This window comes from Erinaceus europaeus, chromosome 21, assembly GCF_950295315.1.
Source record: "Erinaceus europaeus chromosome 21, mEriEur2.1, whole genome shotgun sequence".
Lineage (NCBI taxonomy): Eukaryota > Metazoa > Chordata > Mammalia > Eulipotyphla > Erinaceidae > Erinaceus > Erinaceus europaeus.
In genome coordinates this window covers 1,586,006-1,606,411 of record NC_080182.1, presented here as the reverse complement: position 1 = coordinate 1,606,411, position 20,406 = coordinate 1,586,006, and the positions used below count along the sequence as shown (strand labels likewise).

General features: G+C 42.8%; 1 protein-coding gene across 2 annotated transcripts in view; it reads right to left on the bottom strand.

Annotated features, from left to right (window-relative positions):
* MRPL3 (mitochondrial ribosomal protein L3) overlaps positions 1-18,972 on the bottom strand; it is a 39,756-nt gene extending 20,784 nt beyond the window's left edge. The window contains exons 1-6 of one of the 2 annotated variants that reach the window (XM_060180248.1): positions 18,789-18,972; positions 16,246-16,430; positions 8,503-8,594; positions 8,280-8,378; positions 3,119-3,218; positions 873-933 (exon numbers count right to left, since the gene is read on the bottom strand). In XM_060180248.1, the coding sequence (XP_060036231.1) occupies positions 873-933; positions 3,119-3,218; positions 8,280-8,378; positions 8,503-8,594; positions 16,246-16,430; positions 18,789-18,850 (599 nt within the window). In that variant the 5' untranslated portion in view covers positions 18,851-18,972. Of the gene's footprint in view, positions 1-872; positions 934-3,118; positions 3,219-8,279; positions 8,379-8,502; positions 8,595-16,245; positions 16,431-17,850; positions 17,875-18,788 lie in introns of those variants that run through there. The other variant, XM_060180249.1, reaches the window with a different exon arrangement.
* Between the last annotated feature and the right edge of the window lie 1,434 nt (positions 18,973-20,406).

Genomic DNA, 20,406 nt, shown 5'->3' with positions numbered 1-20,406 from the left:
AACCACTGTGGTTTTCCCAAGGTTGCACATATGGGTTAACCATTATCTCTACTATTTCTCTCTTTATTTGACTGTACAGAGAGAAACCGAGAGAAGAGGGAGAGGTAGGGAGGGAGAGAGACAGACACCTGCGGGGGCTTGAACCTAGATCCTTGTGCATAGTAATGTGTGCGCTTAAGTAGGTGTGCCCCACCGATCAGTATTTATGAGAACAGCAAGTATAGATTTCTACCAAATTAACCCCATGTTTATGTATAAGTATTTTGCTGTTAAGAAAAAAATCTCAATGGTCTAGTATTGAGCTAATGTTAGGCTAGTGAAGAGGCCCAGGGAGTAAATACTGTTTAGTCTCCCAGCTCCAGATATGCCTTTAAAACAATTACAAAAATGTTTTACATTTGCCCTAGGGGAACCTTAAGCATAATAACCACTATCACAAATAGTAAAAATTGCTTCCAATTTGTTTCCTATAATTGGAAAGAACAGCCACTTACTAGGTCACAAATAATCTGAAAAGGACTCTATCTGTACTGCTCCTGTGTATACCACACCAAACTGTATGAAGCAGCTAGTTTTCAAAATACAAGTAGGCCCAGCCCACAGAGAACCTGAGGAATAGGACCTTTCTGTCAATCTCATTTCAACAAGCAAATATCTCAGCTTAAAGTCTAACCTACTGTGATGTCTTCATATACGATAAATTCAGCAATTTCAAGATTGGCGTAGTAACATTAAAAATTAGAATTATGAATGACAAGAATGATCACCTACCCTTTACTTGATGACTTGGAAATTACTTCTCTCACTTGCTCTATTTCACTTATGACAGAAAAAGGAGTAAAAGCAAAAGAGAACTATTAATATGAACCTACCTTTTGGCTGTGACATCCACATACTGTCCTGGGCGGAAGTGAGCAGCATAAAGAGGAGTACCTTTATGAAATGGGAAAAAAATAGATTAAAAAAAGGCTCACAGCAGTGTTCTTACAGGTAAAGGTATGAGTTTGACAACTCTTCGTCATTTGGGGAATGACAAAAAGAACAATTTCAGAGATTTTATATGTAATGCAAGGATATTAAAAGCAGGAGAATGACTAAAAAGCTTGAGTTTGGGATGAATTCAATCTTAAATCTTTTTTTTTTTTTAATTCACTGGAGATAAGTCGTACAAAAATGAGTGCTTCAGTTAGCTTGAATAAAAACAAGTTCATGAGATAGACATGAAGTCTATATAAAGTCACTTCCGTGGTCTGGGAGGTGGCCTAGTGGATGAGGTGCTGGACTCTAAAGCATGAGGTCCTGAGTTCAATCCTTGGCAGCACATGTACCACAGTGATATCTGGTATTCTCTCTCTCCTCCTATCCCTTTCATTAATAAAATAAAACATTAAAAAAAAATAAGTTCATACTTCTTAGAATTTTGGTGGATTTGTCATTAGTCAAAAAAAAGTTGTCCCAGCAAGTCCCCAAATATTTAGAATAGCAAAGCACTGCCATTATAGGCACGTCTAATTCTGTCTAACATTTTCAAAACTAGTTGTATCTAAGTCAAGTCTTACTTTAACTACGCCTGGGAAAGATTCTGAAGAAAGCCTATAAATGAAAGTCCTTAATTCTATTTTGTTTACTTAAAATCTGGATGTACACTTCTGACCTCAAGAATTTATTAGTAAGGTGAAGAATCATTATTAACATCATAGAACAAGAAGCTTCCTAAAGAAAAGCAGAAAGTCAGAAACAATGTAGCAGAGAATATAATTGGTAGTTAATTTTTGTTTGTTTCTCTAAGATAGGAATAAAGTGCTACAGGATTTCAGAGGGGGTTATTCTTCAAGGAGGACTTCATTTGGATTGTACAAACAAGAGAAAAACCTTGAATTAAGAGAAAATAAGGGAAAAAGTGATAGGATTTCTATGAGGCTAAACCACTGGAACTGCTATTTGGTTATTTCCACCTTAAAAACATCATGACTTGAGTTACAGCAAATGTTAATGTGGATTTAATTTCTATATGTGTTAAGTTTAGTTCAACTTACTTTACCTTAAAGGTGTAAGACTTGCACTTCAACAGTATTTCTGATTTGAATTTTATAAAAGCTGACCTCACCCTATCACTTCAGTTAATAAGGCTTATAAAAATTTGTGTTTTATTTCAAGAAATGCATTCATGGGGGTCGGGCGGTAGCACAGCGGGTTAAGTGCATGTGACGCAAAGCACAAGGACCGGCATAAGGATCCCAGTTTGAGCCCCCGGCTCCCCACCTGCAGGGGAGTTGCTTCACAGACAGTGAAGCAGGTCTGCAGGTGTCTATCTTTCTCTCTCCCTCTCTCCATTTCTCTCTCTCCTATCCACAACGAACAACATCAACAATAATAACCACAACAAGGCTACAGCAACAAGGGGAACAAAAGGGGGGGGGGGAAATGGCCTCCAGGAGCAGTGGATTCATGGTGCAGGCACTGAGCCTCAGCAATAACCCTGGAGGGAAAACAAAAAAAGCATTCATATATGAAAGTGCCAAACCTTATAATATTCTACTCTCTACTTGTTATAACTCAAGCTCAAAGGATCAAGGGACTTCTGAGAACTTCAGTGACATCAAAACACTGTTAACTATATGAATCAATATAGTCACATGCCAGGCCGTATTTTTTGACAATTCACGGATTAGGCAGAATACTGTTTAACTCTAAGGTAAGAATTTCTATAACAAGATGTCATATACACTTTCTAAAAATACCCAAAAACAAACAAACAAACAAACAAAACCCAAAAAACTCAGGGAGTCGAACTATTAATTTAAAAGAATATCAACATGCTGTGAACTTCACATTAAAAAAAAATAGTGTTATTTATTTGGAGTGGCTTTTCCCAATGTGAGCCTCTTTCTATGTCACCAGTAAGTGTTCCTCCCTTTCTCAAAACAAAGAATTCTCTATGCTTCCACTTAAAAAAGAAAAGGGCTTGCTTGTTCCTAATGATTATACTGGATATGGTTTTATATTTAAAAATAAGTGTTTGGGCCTTGGTGTCTTGGATTCAGCTCTTCTGAAAGGGCTGATATTAAAGAAATCACATATTTGGTATTTTTACTTCCCTGATCCCCAATCTCTTTACCTGGCTTAATTATAGCATTATCTGTGACACGAAATGTTTTAATTTTCTGTTTTGGTGGCAATCCGAGTTCTTCATAAAAATCCAGTATAGACGGAGATTTCTAGAGGAAAAGCAGCACACATGAGTCACACTTAAAATAAGTCAAGGTGGAGTTTGATGCACAGAGATCTAAATCAAGTTATCGACTGTCCAGAAAACAAAGAGCACCCTATTCCAGATAAGATTTTTGAATCCATATCTACTATATTTTAGATCCCCAAAATACAGTCTCATAGTTAATACAAGGCCTTCTCCCCATCCTCTCTCAATTTCTCTCTATTCTATCCAATTAAAAAAAAAAAAAGGAAAAAAAATGGTCACCAGGAGCAATGGATTCATAGTGTAAGCACCAAGTCCCAGCAATACAAATTATGAAAGCTCTACCGTGAAACTGCACCGAAAGTAATTTATAATCAGAATGCAAGAATAGCGGCAGGTGGCAAACCCTAACAAGCTCAAGAGGACACTGAGAGCAAAGCATCCTCCCAAACTGCAGCGGTACAGCTGCAGTCGTCAGACTGGTTGAAGACAGTATCTCAGTGTGCAGCACATCTCAGTTTCTGGCCAATTTCAGTTTAGAATGTGAACCATTAGCGTCCCTTCATAACGTTACTTAGTAGGTTGCCTTTAATTGACACAAAGTTGGATGGCACTGGGCCATAAGCATACAACTTTTAATTTCTGGTCAGCCTCCTGGGAATCTCTCTGGGCCCTCCACTATGACCAAAACAACAATAATAATTAAATAAAAAATAAATGCTGACAATCTCTGCTTTGGATGCCCATGAAAAACTCTTTTGCACCTTGGAGTCCCCTCAAGAAATCATCCCTCGCTCCTACAGTGCAGCAACGTAAGTTCATCCTAGTCATTTTCTATGGTTCTGCTTCTTATAGGTGGAAATTCAAGAGTAATCACCAGCACTCTCCGCAAGGCTCCTCTTGCCCAACAAAAATTCAAACACAAGCATTTCCTTTGAAAGTGTGGTCCTGGTGAAATCAGTTTCCTGACAAATCAGACTGAAATCGGATTTACTAATTTTCAGCCTAAATCTCAATTTCTATTCTTGGCAATAACATATCCCATCCAGTGATTTAGAAAAAAAAAAAAAAACTATATTATCTTATTAATATCAGTTTTTAAAAATGCCAGCCATGAGGCTTCTAAGGACAAGAAATTTTTATTTCACTACAAAGTAGGTATGATAAATACTTGGACGTAGGTAGCTACACTCAGACATAAAGTGATATATGCTTCTTGATTATTTTCCAACTTTAATGAAATTTTTTTCATTTAAAACAAAAATATTGTAAAATTAACTAGGTATCAGACTTGAGAAAAAACAAACACTCAAATTGAGTTGAAATCAGCAGCTGTATTATTACAGCGATGGAAAAAAAAAAGGCAATTTAAAAGACTGACAGCAGTGTCACACTTGAATAGTCCCATCTGTGAGGGTGCATTTTTCCTCTCTTCAAAGTTGTCTGTAATTACCCTTCTCACAATGAGATTGCTCCTCTGCTCCTAAGATGAACTGATTTAATCAACTTTTAAGGCCACTTAGCTTCCTTACTCAAAAGCACTATATACCACATTAGTTTTTATTTACAAGAAAGTATTTACAAGCCAAGTAGTCTAATTTCTTGGAGACATAAATTCCTTACAGATGAAACAAAAATAGCAGCTTTAGTCCTATTAGAAAACTGATTTAATCAATGTGTTTTCAAACCCTTATTTGATAGTCTGTAGTCACAGAACTGACCTTTCTTGGTGTTTGAGCCCACTACAGTTAATCTACTTGCGTTTCCGAGGGTCACAGCATGCCTGAGAAAGTCTGGATACTTTTAGTTTTGAAATTTTTTTTTCCTGTCTGAAACAAAATACTTTCCTTCTAAAAATTTCAAAGCTTCATGTCCACATTCTCTTGAATGAAAAGTATTCAAGGACTTTTCATTATTTTATAATACGTTTAAAGACTTTCTTCTAAAAACTCCGAATCTTAAGGGACATGTCTTTATGGTGCTTCCTATACTAAGTAAGTGAACAGTTTATTTTATTTAAATATGTCCTATTTTAATGTGAGCGATACAGAGAAAAAAATCACTGCTCAGCTTGGCTTCATGGTGATATGGGAGACTGAACCTGGGACTTTGGAGCCTCAGGCTTGACAGTCTTTTGCATAACCCCCCACCACCACCACCACCACATTGGATGGTTGAATAATTTTAAAGGTTTAAAGTCAAACTGTTCAAAACTTACCACAGTGTAAGAATACAGTGCCCAAATAACCTTGTTATTATAATATCCACTGAAAAGAGTACAGATTAAAGCACGCAGCCCAGTCTTAAGTAGCTAAGTACAGCACTATTGTTTTTTATAGTATTTTAATTATTAGTAGTGTGCTAACAAAATTTAAAGTGTAAGACAGCTTCATCACTAGGTAAACTAAAATAAATGAAACTACCAAGGAAATTTGGGGGAAAACTTTTTTCACTGTTGAGATCTAAAATATCAGAGAACCAATGTGAAACTTAGGACTGAACATGGATTTAGAGATTGTCAAGTCTAATTCTCTGTTTTTATGGGCAAGAAAATGGATTGTTCTACAGAATGGCATGAAGGGAGTTTATGGCAGAAATCAGGACTAGTACTCAGCTCCTCTGACCCCACATCTCCTGCCTTTCTACTGTCACAGCATAAGGAAGCAGTGTTTTCCTTCTGCAAGAACAGCTGGATGATCCCAACTTGATGCTTGGCTTACAAATGTAAAAGCTATAAATTCATAGATTGACAGCTATGGTAATGAAAGTAAAGGTTTTAAAAAGCTAGTCATAAAGAAAGCACAGAAGTACAGTCAGTCAGGAAACTGCTATCTATTAAACCGAAGAACTGTTCACAGGAAGGCTAGCACACATCTGAAAAATTCAAGTACTTGACATTCTAAAATGTTCCTGTAAATATGACATTGTGCTTTCAATTACTGTGGATTTACACAAACTAAACGTATTAGTCAGCAGACTGTCAGTTATTCATAGCAGGAAAGATAATACTGTTGATACAAAATCTTTAATGAAAAGTGAATGGACCATTATGCTGGTATGAGGAAAGAAAGAGAGGGGGGGGGGAGGGAGGGAGGGAGGAAGGAAGGAAGGAAGGAAGGAAGGGAAAAAGGACCTTAACACTTAGAAAACAGACCTGAAGGGCCAATGGCGCTTAATGAAAGGGCAGACGGTTTCAACAACTGTCAGTTAACTGGTCAGTCTATTCCATTATTCACAGGGCAGCCCCACGTGGATGTTCCAGAAACGCCCTTTCTCCTAACGTGTCTTTCCTTGTCCCTGTTACTTCACATCAGGGGATTAACACTGATCCAACTGCTTAGTTGGAATCCACACTATGCCTATGTGAGTCTCAGTCTTTTGCAAATCCCTGTCCCTTCCAAGACCAACCAACTTTCCTATTTCACAGGACTCTTATCAGATCTCTCCTGGGGCTAGAGCAACCTACACACCCTACCTAGGGTGGGGAAGATAGCACACTAGTTATGTAAACAGACTCTAATGCGTGAGGCTCTGAGGTCCTAGGTTCAATCCCCCACATGCCATAACCCAGAGCTGAGCAATTCTCTTGTAAAAAATAAAATAAAATTCCTCCCTATATTCAAATCCTTTTAGATAACCAAGCTAACAAATCTGACTGCTTTACACACAAACACACACACACACACACACACTTCCTCAGAGTCTACAGGATAAAGCTGAACTACAGGTGTCTCTGTCTCTCTCTCTCCCCTTCCTCCCTCTCTAGCTCCCTCTTCCTAAATGGTTTCTGTTTCTTTTATATAAATAAACAGTGGGCTGTTGGAAAGTCATGGCATATATGTATTTTTTGTTTTTATATGCAAAAATGTGCCATGACTTTTCTGACAACCCAATAAAGTAATTTAAAAAATGTTGTAAACCACTGTTAACACTAATACAACTTTTAAAAAAATAGTAGAACTGGGAGATATCTCAACTGAAAGGTGCACACTTTAATAGACACAAAGACCCTTATTTGAGTACCACCTCCCACCCAAGTGCATATCTGCACTTCCAGCAAATAAATCATAAAAAAAAAAAAACCTTACAGATATTTTTCAAAAGGATTTATTAGCTAGTAAGGCACAGACAGAACTGGAGCATCATCATTCCGGCATATGTGATGCTAAGAGAGGAGCGTCATGTGTGCAACTCTGGTGCTCTGGCCACTGTGTGACCTGAAGCACCACGCAAACCACAGACTCAACATGCTAGTGTTACACGGAGGGAAAAGAAAGGCAGAATACGCTCACTGTTAGGCTCAAGCCCCCACATGTGGAGTAAAGCTTCCCACTAGTGGGCAGTGCTGCAGATGTCTCTCTCTTCCACTCTGTCTCTTACCCGCTATTAAAGAAAGAGAAAGGCATAGGGAAACAGTGGGACAGCTGTGCAGGCAGCAACCCTCAGTGATAACCCTAGTGAGGGGGGGAAATGACAGCTAGAACAGGTCTCTCCAAGTACTGCTCTTCCTATTTAGGCAAAGAAAATATTTCTCTCACATGCTACTGATGTCAAATGTTGAGAAAGCTGGGGGTGGCTGGGAGTGAAATTAAGCACAAAAAAAGAGAGAGAACAAAACAAAGAAAAACCCCCAAACAGATAGGATCAGTTGACTACGTTGTTACATGAAAAGGAAATAAAAATGAAAGCTCCTGGATAAATAATATTATTTTTAAAATGTGAAGGTTGAACTTATTTATTTCATTTTTGAGAAAGATGCAAAGACAGAGAGAAACCCCAGAGCACTGCTCAGCCTGGCTTATGGTGGTGTGGGGGGATTGAACCTGGGACTTTGGATCCTCAGGCATGAGAGTCTGTTTGTATAACCATTATGCTGTCTCCCCCACCTGAGAAATAGTATTTTTTATAGGACAGCTTAAAGAGTAAAGAGAGACCAATGACACTACTAGAATATTCCTTCTCTCCTTCACAATTCACCTCATGGACACATACACCAACTCAGTGGTCATAGAACAGCATCAAAACTTGAATTCAATCTGCAGCTGATTAACAAACTGTTCTAGGAATGGCAATATGTTCTCACATGGAAACGCGATGCAGTTTTTCCTCCTACAGTTAGGCTCGCCATTTTCCCATCACACTTTTCCTTTGGGGTGTATCTTAGAACATGACAGTCTTGTACCTGAAATAAAGAGCAAGTAATAACATAGTTTAATGTTATATTCATGTCATAATGAGGCTACAGGCCAATTAGGAACTTCCTAAACTTACCTACGTCATCATCCTTTGAACAGGCATGGCCTTACCTGAAGTAACGTGACCACATGCTTTTCACCATCTTTGGTCCATAAAGGCATCATGCCCAGCTTCAGTGCAATCAGACCAACTCTGGAGGAACCTGGCAATTAAAAACCAATCAGAGTAAACACAGACTTTATCAACATTCACCAATGAGACACAACACTATAGGCTTCCGTATTGCAAAGCAAGAAACATACCAATATTTTCAGAGCAAAACACGATTATTTCTGACATGTTAAGTGCCTTCGACTGTGCCTGGCATCATGTACTGGCACTCAATAAATCATTGTTAAGATGAACAAGTAAGTATACAAACATAAGTAAATTCTGGTTTTAAAACCATGGTATGAATAGATGAAATGCTAAATGCAACATTATGGTTAGCTTCACTAGCGTCAGTTCACATCCAATCTCACAAATCAGAAATCATCACTCAAACTGTAAGATGTTAGCTGGGATTGCAGGGGTGACATACGTGGTCAAGTCTCTAAACTATGCCAGCCTCAAAACACTTACAAATATTAAATTTTAAGAAAGGTAAAACGGATCCCCTAAGGCCTACTGCTACTAAACTAGTCATCTATGACAATAAACGCCAACCAGGGACTACACACTCAACAGGAAAGTCCACCTCACCCCCTTTTACAAGTTTTTTTTTTCTTCTTTTAAATGTTATTTACTTTAATGAGAGAGTGATAGCAAAAGATACAGAGGAAGAGAGACCAGACCACTGTTCAACTCTGACTTATGGTGTTGCTGGGATTGAACCTAGGACTGTGGGCCTCAGGCATGAAAGTCATTTGCATAACCGTTATGTTGTCTCCTTCCCTCAAAAGGTTTGATTTCCCTTTATTTTGTCACTCTAAGCACAGCAGGCTGATTCTAAGTTTATGCTTAGCAAACCTGAGTGCTAAAACTTTCCAAATTAAAACATCTGTGTAACACAAGACATTTTAGGTCCTAATTCTCCTAGCTTTTCTTCCATGATTTCTTTTATATCCTCTCCTCTTTTATCTGAAAGAAATATGTAAAATAGATTTCCTTTCACCTGGGAAACAGCTTCTAGAGGAAACCCTGGTTGTCAGTAAGTATTCAGTAACATATGGAGATGCAGGAGATAGACTTGCAAACGAATCACAATGAAACAGTCACGAAAAATAAATTCAGGGCCAGGCGGTGGTGCACCTGGTTAAGTGTACACACACTACAGTGCACAAGGGCCTGGGTTCAAGCCCCTGGTCCCCACCTGCAGGGGGAAAGCTTTATGAGTGGTGAAGCAGGGCTGCTTTCCCTATCTCCCTCTCCTCTCTCAATTTCTCTGTCTCTATCCAATAATAAGTAAAAATTTTAAAACTAATTCAAAAAGCCAAAATATGGAAGCAACCTAAATGTCCACAATACGACTGGATAAAGGGGCTATGAAACAGAAATTCTGTGGAGTACTACTGTGTCATTATAAAAGTCATTTCTGCGTCTTTCTAGACAAAATGGGTGGAACTGGAGGTAACGGTGATTAAGAAACAACTACTGGATGGGTTCACTCCTATGTGGAATAGAGAACTGAAATATGTGAACATGCAAATAAAAAAGAAAACTAATTAACCTCTAAGATGTTTAGAAAACTACTGTGGTTATCACTGAGAGGATGAGGACACTGAACTTTGGTGGTGGGTGTGGTATGAAACTACACCCCATTATCTTATAATCCCATAAACCACTAACATCCACACACAAATAAACAAATAGAAAGGGAAAATTTGGCAGTTCCTCTGTTAAGTTCCAGTTAACTTCAGTCTCTATGAAGGAATTTCCAGCCTGAGGCTCACTTATAGGAAGTTGAAAGAATTGAGCTGAGGATCAGAAAGCCTGTGTTCAGATCCACGCCTGTTGCCTCCTGGGGAATACCAAAGGAGACCACCTGGGACCCAAACAAGACAGGACTAGAACGACTACAAGAACCCACCAAATCACTGGTGAGTGCAAACACATGTGGCTGGTGACAGAGAGGAGCCTAGGGAGAGACTACGTGGCTGGTAACAGTCCGACGGTCTATCAGTGGAGACACCACCTCCAGTCTGTTCCACCAACAAGGGGACAGCTGAAGGGAGGAGAGGACTCCCCGGAGACTCACCAAGTGCAACTCTGAGTCTCCATTGCTACTGTCCTCAGAATCTGAAGCAGCGGCAGGGAGGGACACCGGGGGACAGAGATCTAACCAGGAAATTCAGGAGAAGACCTATACCTCCATGGCATAGCTGAGGGGCTGTGAAAGTCTCTTTGCATAACCACTGGACTATCTCTGCCACACCCTGCTTTATCTCTTGGTCAGGAGTCAGTGATTAAGCTAAGAAGCCTACTTATAGTTAGAAGCCCTCAGGCTTCCATAGCCTACAGAGAAGAAGAAAAAATTTAAAAAGAGGGTTTTAAATCACTGAGCTCCAACTCAGGGATTAAAATACTATTGAAACAACTGTTAACTTCCACCACTGTGCACCCTTTAATTACCTTATCAATCCAGGAAATAGTGATCAGTAATTAGAAAAGTACTAAGAGAGAGAACTCATAACATAATATATAAAATGGGTAAACCAACAAGAAGAAATATTGGAGAAACTAACCAGGACAACAGTCCAGCTAAAAGCCCCCCAAAGGGTGAAGCACAAAATAACAAGTTCAACATCCAAACACTAGCTAAGGAAATAATCATAGGAGTACAGAGTTTGAAAGAATTGTAATCAGAAATACAGGAACAACAAATGAGATTCTGGAAGAAAACACTAACTATCTCAAGGTTATTAGAGAGCTGAAAGCTGAAATAGCTGAGCTAAGAACACAACTGGCTGAACAAGCTAAAACAGGATCAGAACAGGGTAACAAAACAGACGAACTCCAGAAAACAGTAGAGGGCAGAGAGAATAGAATCAATGAGGCTGAAGACAGAATTAGCAAGATCGAGGATGAATTGGAGACAACTAAAAAAGAAGTAAGATATCTCAAAAAGAGATTAAGAGATGCTGAAAACAACAACAGAGACCTATGGGATGACTTCAAAAGAAGCAATATACACATTATTGGCTTACCAGAGGAAGAAAGAGAGGGAGGGGAAGAAGGCATTCTTCAGGCCATAATAGCTGAAAACTTCTCTAGTCTAGACAACATCAAAGACATAAAGATTCAAGAAGCCCAGAGGGTTCCAAACAGTTAATTTTAACCCAGACCTAAAGACACCAAGACACATCATATTTAGAATGGAAAGGAATAAGGATAAAGAAAGGATCCTGAAGGCTGCAAGAGAAAAACAAAAAGTCACCTACAGAGGAAAACCCATAAGATTAGCAGCAGACTTCTCCACACAAACACTACAGGCCAGAAGAGAATGGCAAGATATCTATCGAGTGCTCAGTGAGAAAGGCTTTCAACCAAGAATACTGTATCCTGCTAGACTGTCATTCAGACTAGATAGAGGCATCAAAACCTTCTCAGACAAGCAACAGTTGAAGGAATCAACTATCACCAAGCCTGCCCTGAAAGAAGTTCTGAAAGGTCTCCTATAAACATTCAGACCATCATAAATAGGACATGTATCACTCTAAAACTCTCTAAAACATTTTAAAACTCTACAAGAATGGCATTAAAATATCTTCAATCTTTGATATCAATAAATGTCAATGGCCTGAATTCACCTATTAAAAGACACAGAGTAGGAAGATGGATCAGAAAATACAACCCAACAATATGCTGTCTACAGGAAACCCACCTAACTCAACAAGACAAACACAGACTTAAAGTGAAAGGATGGAAAACTATCATACAAGCCAATAGCCCACAAAAAAGGGTAGGAAGAGCTATTCTCATATCTGACACGATAGACTTTAAAATAGACAAGATTAAAAAAGATAGGAATGGACACTACTTAATGCTCAGAGGATCAGTCAATCAAGAGGACTTAACAATTATTAACATCTATGCACCCAATGAGAAGCCATCTAAATACATCGAACTTCTACTGAAAGAGCTACAGCAATATATTAACAGCAACACAGTCATAGTAGGGGACTTCAACACCCCACTCTCTCAACTTGACAGATCATCCAGGAAGAAAATCAGTAAAGACATAAGGGAGCTAAATGAAGAGATAGATAAACTAGAACTATTGGACATTTTCAGAGTCATTCATCCCAAGAAACTGGAATACACATTTTACTCAAATCCACATGGATCATTCTCAAGGATAGACCATATGTTAGGCCACAAAGACAGCATCAGCCTATTGAAGAGCACTGAAATCATCCCAAGCATCTTCTCAGACCACAGTGGAATTAAACTAACACTTAACAATCAACAAAAGATTAGTAACAGTGCCAAAATGTGGAAGCTCAACAGTACACTTCTTAACTTCTGGGTCAAAGAGGAAATCAAGGAAGAAATCAAAATGTATCGAGAGTTCAATGAAAATGAAGACACAAGCTATCAAAATATTTGGGACACAGCTAAGGCAGTCCTGAGAGGGAAGTTCATAGCTATACAAGCACACATTAGGAAACAAGAAAAAGCACAAATAAACAACCTGATTGCACATCTTAAAGACCTAGAAGAAGAACAACAAAGGAACCCTAAAGCAACCAGAAGGACAGAAATCACTAAAGTTAGGGCAGAAATAAATAACATTGAGAATAGGAAAACCATACAAAAGATCAACGAAAGTAAATGTTGGTTCTTCGAAAGAATGAACAAAATTGACAAACCTTTAGCCAGACTCACAAAACAAAAAAGGGAGAAGACCCAAATAAATTGGATACTAAATGAAAGAAGAGATATCACAACAGACACCGCAGAAATTCAACATATCATGTGAGGCTTCTATGAACAACTATATGTCACCAAGCTAGAGAAACTGGAAGCAATGGACGATTTCCTAGATACCTACCAACTTCCAAAACTAAGTAAAGAGGAAGTGGATAACATGAACAGGCCCATCACAGCTAATGAAATTGAAACAGTTATCAAAAACCCCCCCCCCCCAAAAGTCCTGGACCAGATGGTTTTACAAATGAATTCTACAAAACCTTCAAAGAAGAATACCTCTACTTTTAAAAGTCTTCCAGAAGATTGAAGACACTGGAATACTCCCTGCCAGCTTCTATGAAGCCAACACCACCCTGACACCAAAAGCAGACAGGGACACAACCAAAAAAGAAAACTACAGACCAGTATCTCTGATGAACATAGATGCGAAAATATTGAACAAAATTCTAGCCAACCGGATACAGCAGTATATCAAAAAGATTGTTCATCATGACCAAGTGGGGTTTATCCCAGGCATGCAAGGTTGGTTTATTATACATAAATCAATCAATGTGACCCACCACATCAACAAAAGCAAGACCAAAAACCACATGGTCATATCAATAGATGCAGAGAAAGCCTTTGACAAAATACAATGTCCCTTTATGATCAACACACTACAAAAAATGGGAATAGATGAAAAATTCCTCAAGATAATGGATTCCAAATATAGCAAACCTACAGCCAACATCATACTCAAAGCTGAAAAACTGGAAGCATTTCCCCTCAGATCAGGTACTAGACAGGGCTGCCCACTATCACCATTACTATTCAACATAGTGTTGGAAGTTCTTGCCATAGCAATCAGGCAGGAGCAAGGAATTAAAGGCATACAGATTGGAAGAGAAGAAGTCAAACTCTCCTTATTTGCAGATGACACGATAGTATACATGGAAAAACCTAAGGAATCTAGCAAGAAGCTTTTGGAAATCATCAGGCAATACAGTAAGGTGTCAGGCTACAAAATTAACATTCAAAAGTCAGTGGCATTCCTCTATGCAAACACTGAGTTAGAAGAAATTGAGATCCAGAAATCAATTCCTTTTACTATAGCAACAAAAACAATAAAATATCTAGGAGTAAACCTAACCAAAGAAGTGAAAGACTTGTATACTGAAAATTATGAGTCACTACTCAAAGAAATTGAAAAAAGACACAAAGAAGTGGAAAGATATTCCATGTTCATGGGTTGGAAGAATTAACATCATCAAAATGAATATATTACCCAGAGCCATCTACAAACTTAATGCTGTCCCCATCAAGATCCCAAGCACATTTTTTAGGAGAATAGAAAAAATGCTACAAATGTTTATCTGGAACCAGAAAAGACTTAGAATTGCCAAAACAATCTTGAGAAAAAAGAACAGAACCAGAGGCATCACACTCCCAGATCTCAAATTGTATTATAGGGCCATTGTCATCAAAACTGCTTGGTACTGGAACATGAACAGACACACTGACCAGTGGAATAGAATTGAGAGCCCAGCAATGAGGCCCCACACCTATGGACATCTAATCTTTGACAAAGGGGCCCAGACTATTACATGGGGAAAGCAGAGTCTCTTCAACAAATGGTGTTGGAAACAATGGGTTGAAACATGCAGAAGAATGAAACTGAACCACTGTATTTCACCAAATACAAAAGTAAATTCCAAGTGGATCAAGGACTTGGATGTTAGACCACACACTATCAGGTACTTAGAGGAAAATATTGGCAGAACTCTTTTCCGCATAAATTTTAAAGACATTTTCAATGAAACGAATCCAATTACAAAGACTAAGGCAAGTATAAACCTATGGGACTACATCAAATTAAAAAGCTTCTGCACAGCAAAAGAAACCACTACCCAAACCAAGAGACCCCTCACAGAATGGGAGAAGACCTTTACATGCCATACATCAGATAAGAGTTTAATAACCAACATATATAAAGAGCTTGCCAGACTCAACAAGACAACAAATAACCCCATCCAAAAATGGGGGGAGGACTTGGACAGAATATTCACCACAGAAGAGATCCAAAAGGCCGAGAAACACATGAAAAAATGCTCCAAGTCTCTGATTGTCAGAGAAATGCAAATCAAGACAACAATGAGATATCACTTCACTCCTGTGAGAATGTCATGCATCAGAAAAGGTAACAGCAGCAAATGCTGGAGAGGGTGTGGGGTCAAAGGAACCCTCCTGCACTGCTGGTGGGAATGTCAATGGGTCCAACCCCTGTGGAGAGCAGTCTGGAGAACTCTCAGAAGGCTAGAAATGGACCTACCCTATGACCCTGCAATTCCTCTCCTGGGGATAGATCCTAAGGAACCCAACACATCCATCCAAAAAGATCTGTGTACACATATGTTCTTGGCAGCACAATTTGTAATAGCCAAAACCTGGAAGCAACCCAGGTGTCCAACAACAGATGAGTGGCTGAGCAAGTTGTGGTCTATATACACAATGGAATACTACTCAGCTGTAAAAAATGGTGACTTCACCGTTTTCAGCCGATCTTGGATGGACCCTGAAAAAATCATGTTGAGTGAAATAGGTCAGAAACAGAAGGATGAATATGGGATGATCAGGCCGAAGTTGAAAACAAGATCAGAAAACACAAGTAGAACCTGAAATGGAATTGGAGTATTACACCAAAGTAAAAGACTCTGGGGTGGGGAGAATACAGATCCAAGAAGGATTCAGAGGACCTAGTGGGGGTTGTATTGTTATATGGAAACTGGGGAATGTTATGTATGTACAAACTATTGTATTTACTGTTGAATGTAAAACATTAATTCCCCAATAAAAAAAAAAAAAAAAGGGAAGATTTATCGAGCAGTTACTATGGTTGTGAGTAGTGAGTATGCCAAACACATCATAAGCAGTTAGTGTGAAAACGTGAAGCACAGAAAACTCACCTGGTTCCCAAGGGTGTATAGGCCACGGCTCATCTTTCAGAGGAGACAGTTTACTTGCTAACTGGGCTTTATTTTCATCAGCAACCATCTGCTTAACAAACTGGACATTTTCTTCAGAAAGATGCTCATCCCACCAAGTCGCACTCTTGTCATGTACACGTCGAATTAAAAGCCAGGTGTTTGTCCTGGGAGGGCTGGGGTGTGGGTGGAGAGCAAACCATGACTCAAAGGATTCCACATGTGGTGTAAGGAAAGGGGACTCACACGCGTTGGAAAGTGCAGCCAGGATCTCGGGAAAGCTGAATTCTGGGGCTGTGTGGTGGCGCACCTGACCACACATGTTACCATCCTGGATCTCGGGAAAGCTGAATTCTGGGGCTGTGTGATGGCACACCTGACCACACATGTTACCACGCACAAGGCCTTGGGTTTAAGCCCGGGCCCCACTTACTAGAGGGAAAGCTTTGTGAGTGCTGAAGCAGGGCTGCAGGTGTCTCTCTCCATCTCCCCTTATCTTCTAGATTTCTAGCTGTCTCCATTCAAAAGACATTTAGAAAAAGAGGCTGAATTCTGTGCAGATTTCTTCTCTACGACCCCCCTCCCCATTGCCAACACAGCTGGGACTTCACTAATCTGGAACATTTTCCTCCCAGAGGGAAAGAAAGAGTCTAAGAAGGTAAGATAGGTGAAGGCAGCAGAAAGTGTCGGCATCTTTCTCTGATAAGCTCGCCTTTACTTTGAAACAATGAAAGACTGACAATGCTGGGCTGGGGAGCCAGCATAGTGATTCTGCAAAAGACTTTCATGCCTGAGGCTCTGAGGTCCCAAGTTCAACCCCCAGCACCACCATCAGCCAAAGCTGAGCAGGGCGTTAGTCTCTCTCCTCCTCTCTCTCTCTCATTAAAATAAAGTGAATAAAATATCTTTTTTAAAAAATGGCCAACAGATTGGGGGGGTGCAAATGAAAACATGCGCGCGCGCGCACACACACACACGCACGCACACACACGCACGCGCGCACACGCACGCGCACACACACGCACGCGCGCACACACGCACACGCACACACACACGCACACGCACGCACGCACACACACACGCACGCACACACACACGCACGCGCGCACACACACGCACGCGCACACACGCACGCACGCGCACGCTCACGCACGCACACACACACTCACACACACTCACACACACACGCACGCACACGCACACACACACACGCACTCACACACACGCACACTCACACACACAGTCACACACACTCACACACACGCACGCACACGCACTCACACTCACGCGCACTCACACACGCACACACACGCACGCGCGCACACACACATGCACACACACACGCACACACACGCACGCACACACACACGCACGCGCGCACACACACGCACACGCACGCTCACGCACGCGCACACTCACGCACGCACACGCACACTCACACACACACACACACTCACACACACACACTCACACGCACACTCACACGCACACACACACGCACACTCACACACACGCACACTCACACACACACACACACACGCACACTCACACACACACACACACACACTCACACACACGCACGCACACACACGCGCGTCGTGACCTCTGAGTAGCGGGACACAACACGAACGCAACTGGGGGATGAAAAGCAGGAAGGGGGCAAAAATAAACAGTAAATAAAGCGCAGCGTCTCCCCTCAGGCGCAGAAAGGGTTTCTGAAGCCCCGGCCCAGCCAGTGTAGGCGCTGCAGCCCAGTGACCCGGAGCGAGGGCTCAACAGAGGCCGGTCGTCCCAGCCAAGGGGCCCGGCGCCCGGTTAGCTCGGAAACCCGCCCGGGACGCCGCGGCCTCCACGGCCCCTGCACCCCCGGGCGGGGAGACCCTTCCATCCCTTCCTGCCGCGTCCTCCAGGCCTGAGCTCGCCGCGCCCTGGCCCCGCCGCCCTGCACCCTGCGCCCCGCCGCCCCGCACCCCGCCGCCCTGCAGCCCAGCCCGCCGCCCTGCAGCCCTGCACCCCGCAGCCCAGCCCGCCGCCCTGGCCCTGCACCCCGCCGCCCTGCACCCTGCGCCCCGCCGCCCCGCACCCCGCCGCCCCGCAGCCCAGCCCGCCGCCCTGGCCCTGCACCCCGCCGCCCTGCACCCTGCGCCCCGCCGCCCTGCGCCCCGCACCCCGCCGCCCTGCACCCCGCCGCCCTGCACCCTGCGCCCCGCCGCCCTGCACCCTGCGCCCCGCCGCCCTGCACCCCGCCGCCCTGCACCCCGCCGCCCTGCAGCCCAGCCCGCCGCCCCCTGCACTCCGCCGCCCTGCAGCCCAGCCCGCCGCCCCCTGCACCCCGCCGCCCTGCAGCCCGCCGCCCTGCGCCCCGCCGCCCTGCACCCCGCCGCCCTGTAGCCCGCCGCCCTGCACCCTGCGCCCCGCCGCCCCGCACCCCGCCGCCCCGCACTCCGCCGCCCCGCGCCCCGCCGCCCCGCGCCCCGCCGCCCTGCAGCCCGCCGCCCCGCACCCCGCCTGCCGTCCACACCCACCGGCGCCACGAGGCCCCCGCAGCCCGCAGGCCGGCCCGAGCGAGCACCGTGCAGACGGACATGGGGGCAGCGCGGGCGGCTCCACTCCGGGCGCGTCTCCCCAACGCCGCCGTCACTCGTCCGCCTCCGCCGCCCGCCCGCCCGGAGCAGCCCACCGTCCGCCCGGCCGCCTCTCGGCTCGGCTCTGCTCGGCAGGACGGAAAGGGAAGTCCTGGAGCCACTTCCTGTCCGGTCCACAATGTGCTCGGGCGCCGCCAGGCAGCTCCGGAACTAGAGTTCCGCCTCAGAGTCGTCTCACTTGGGTTCCGAGGGCGACTGGAACGGGAGGGCGGGGCGGGTTCATGAACTCCGCTGAGGGCTGACAAAGAGGGACGGCGTAGAATGAGGGAAACCTGGACGGGCTTCCTTTCAAGATAATATCCACATGCAAAGGAGTCGAGTTTCCAGACAAGAGGAAGCCGCAGGCAAGGCTTCAAACAACTACAGTTCATTAAAAATCCCGAAAGTGAAATACCCAACCAAAGGACTCGAGGGTTTCTGACCAGAAGGAAAGAAGGATTCTCCTCATTTTGAGTCACTGCGTTGTAGGATGATGGATGTGATGTGAACATATGTCAATAACGAATACACCTTCTGTGCACACCATTGCTGGGCTCCAGGGTTAGTCTAGTCACCAGCTATGTGCATTGGACACGCACTGTAGTTCTCCAAAGGCGTCTTTCTTCATTTGTCAAACTGGTGTTGGGAAATGACAACCTTAAACGTGAATGCTTTTATTGGACTTACTACTGGCAAGACAATGGCCAATTTCTGATTGCTACTTGGGACTTCAGTCTACTATTTCTTCCCACCAACTGCCGTTCTAGTAACCGTAGACACTTCCAAATAACCTTCTAGGTCTTGGAGGAAAAATGAATCATGTTCATTCTGCCTGACTTCCCAGTTACTTAAGAATGGCCCTTCCTTCAAGTAACATGTCTTGAATATGTTGCATGCAAAAAGCTAGTAAAGTAGAAAATAGATGAATATAAGCTTATGCTTCCCTTGTGTCTGATGTGTCGTACAACAATCAGTGACTGCAGCTACTGTACCTCCTCGCTCCACATTCCTAAGCAGGACAGCTATGGAGGAATCCAGCCGAGCCAGAAGAGATAAGACCCCCATGTTCAACTAGCACCAGGGCCAAAGATCATGTGCCTTGCAGTGTGCCAATATCTGCATTCCCTTTGTAACTAAGATGTAAACTCTATACAAGGCTGTGTTGCTCCTTAGTCCACGGCAGAGAACTTCCTGGAGAGATCCAGATCTCTCACCTACTTGTATATTAAAGTTCCTCTCTTTTCACCACACCCAGCTCTGGTCTCATGTTTGGGCATGAATTCTGCAACACTAGGAGTAAAAAGAATTTCCCATCACTCCCGATTCTTTTGCATAAGGTATGCTATTGCATGTGCTCAGTATTGTGGAAGATCAGAAGTTAAAAATCACCATTAACACACACAGGCAGAAGTTGAAAAATGAGAACAGAAGAGAAAACACTAAGCAGAACTTGGACTGAAGTTAGTGTATTGCATCAAAGTAAAAGACTCTGGAGTGGGTGGGGTGGAGAGTTCAGGAC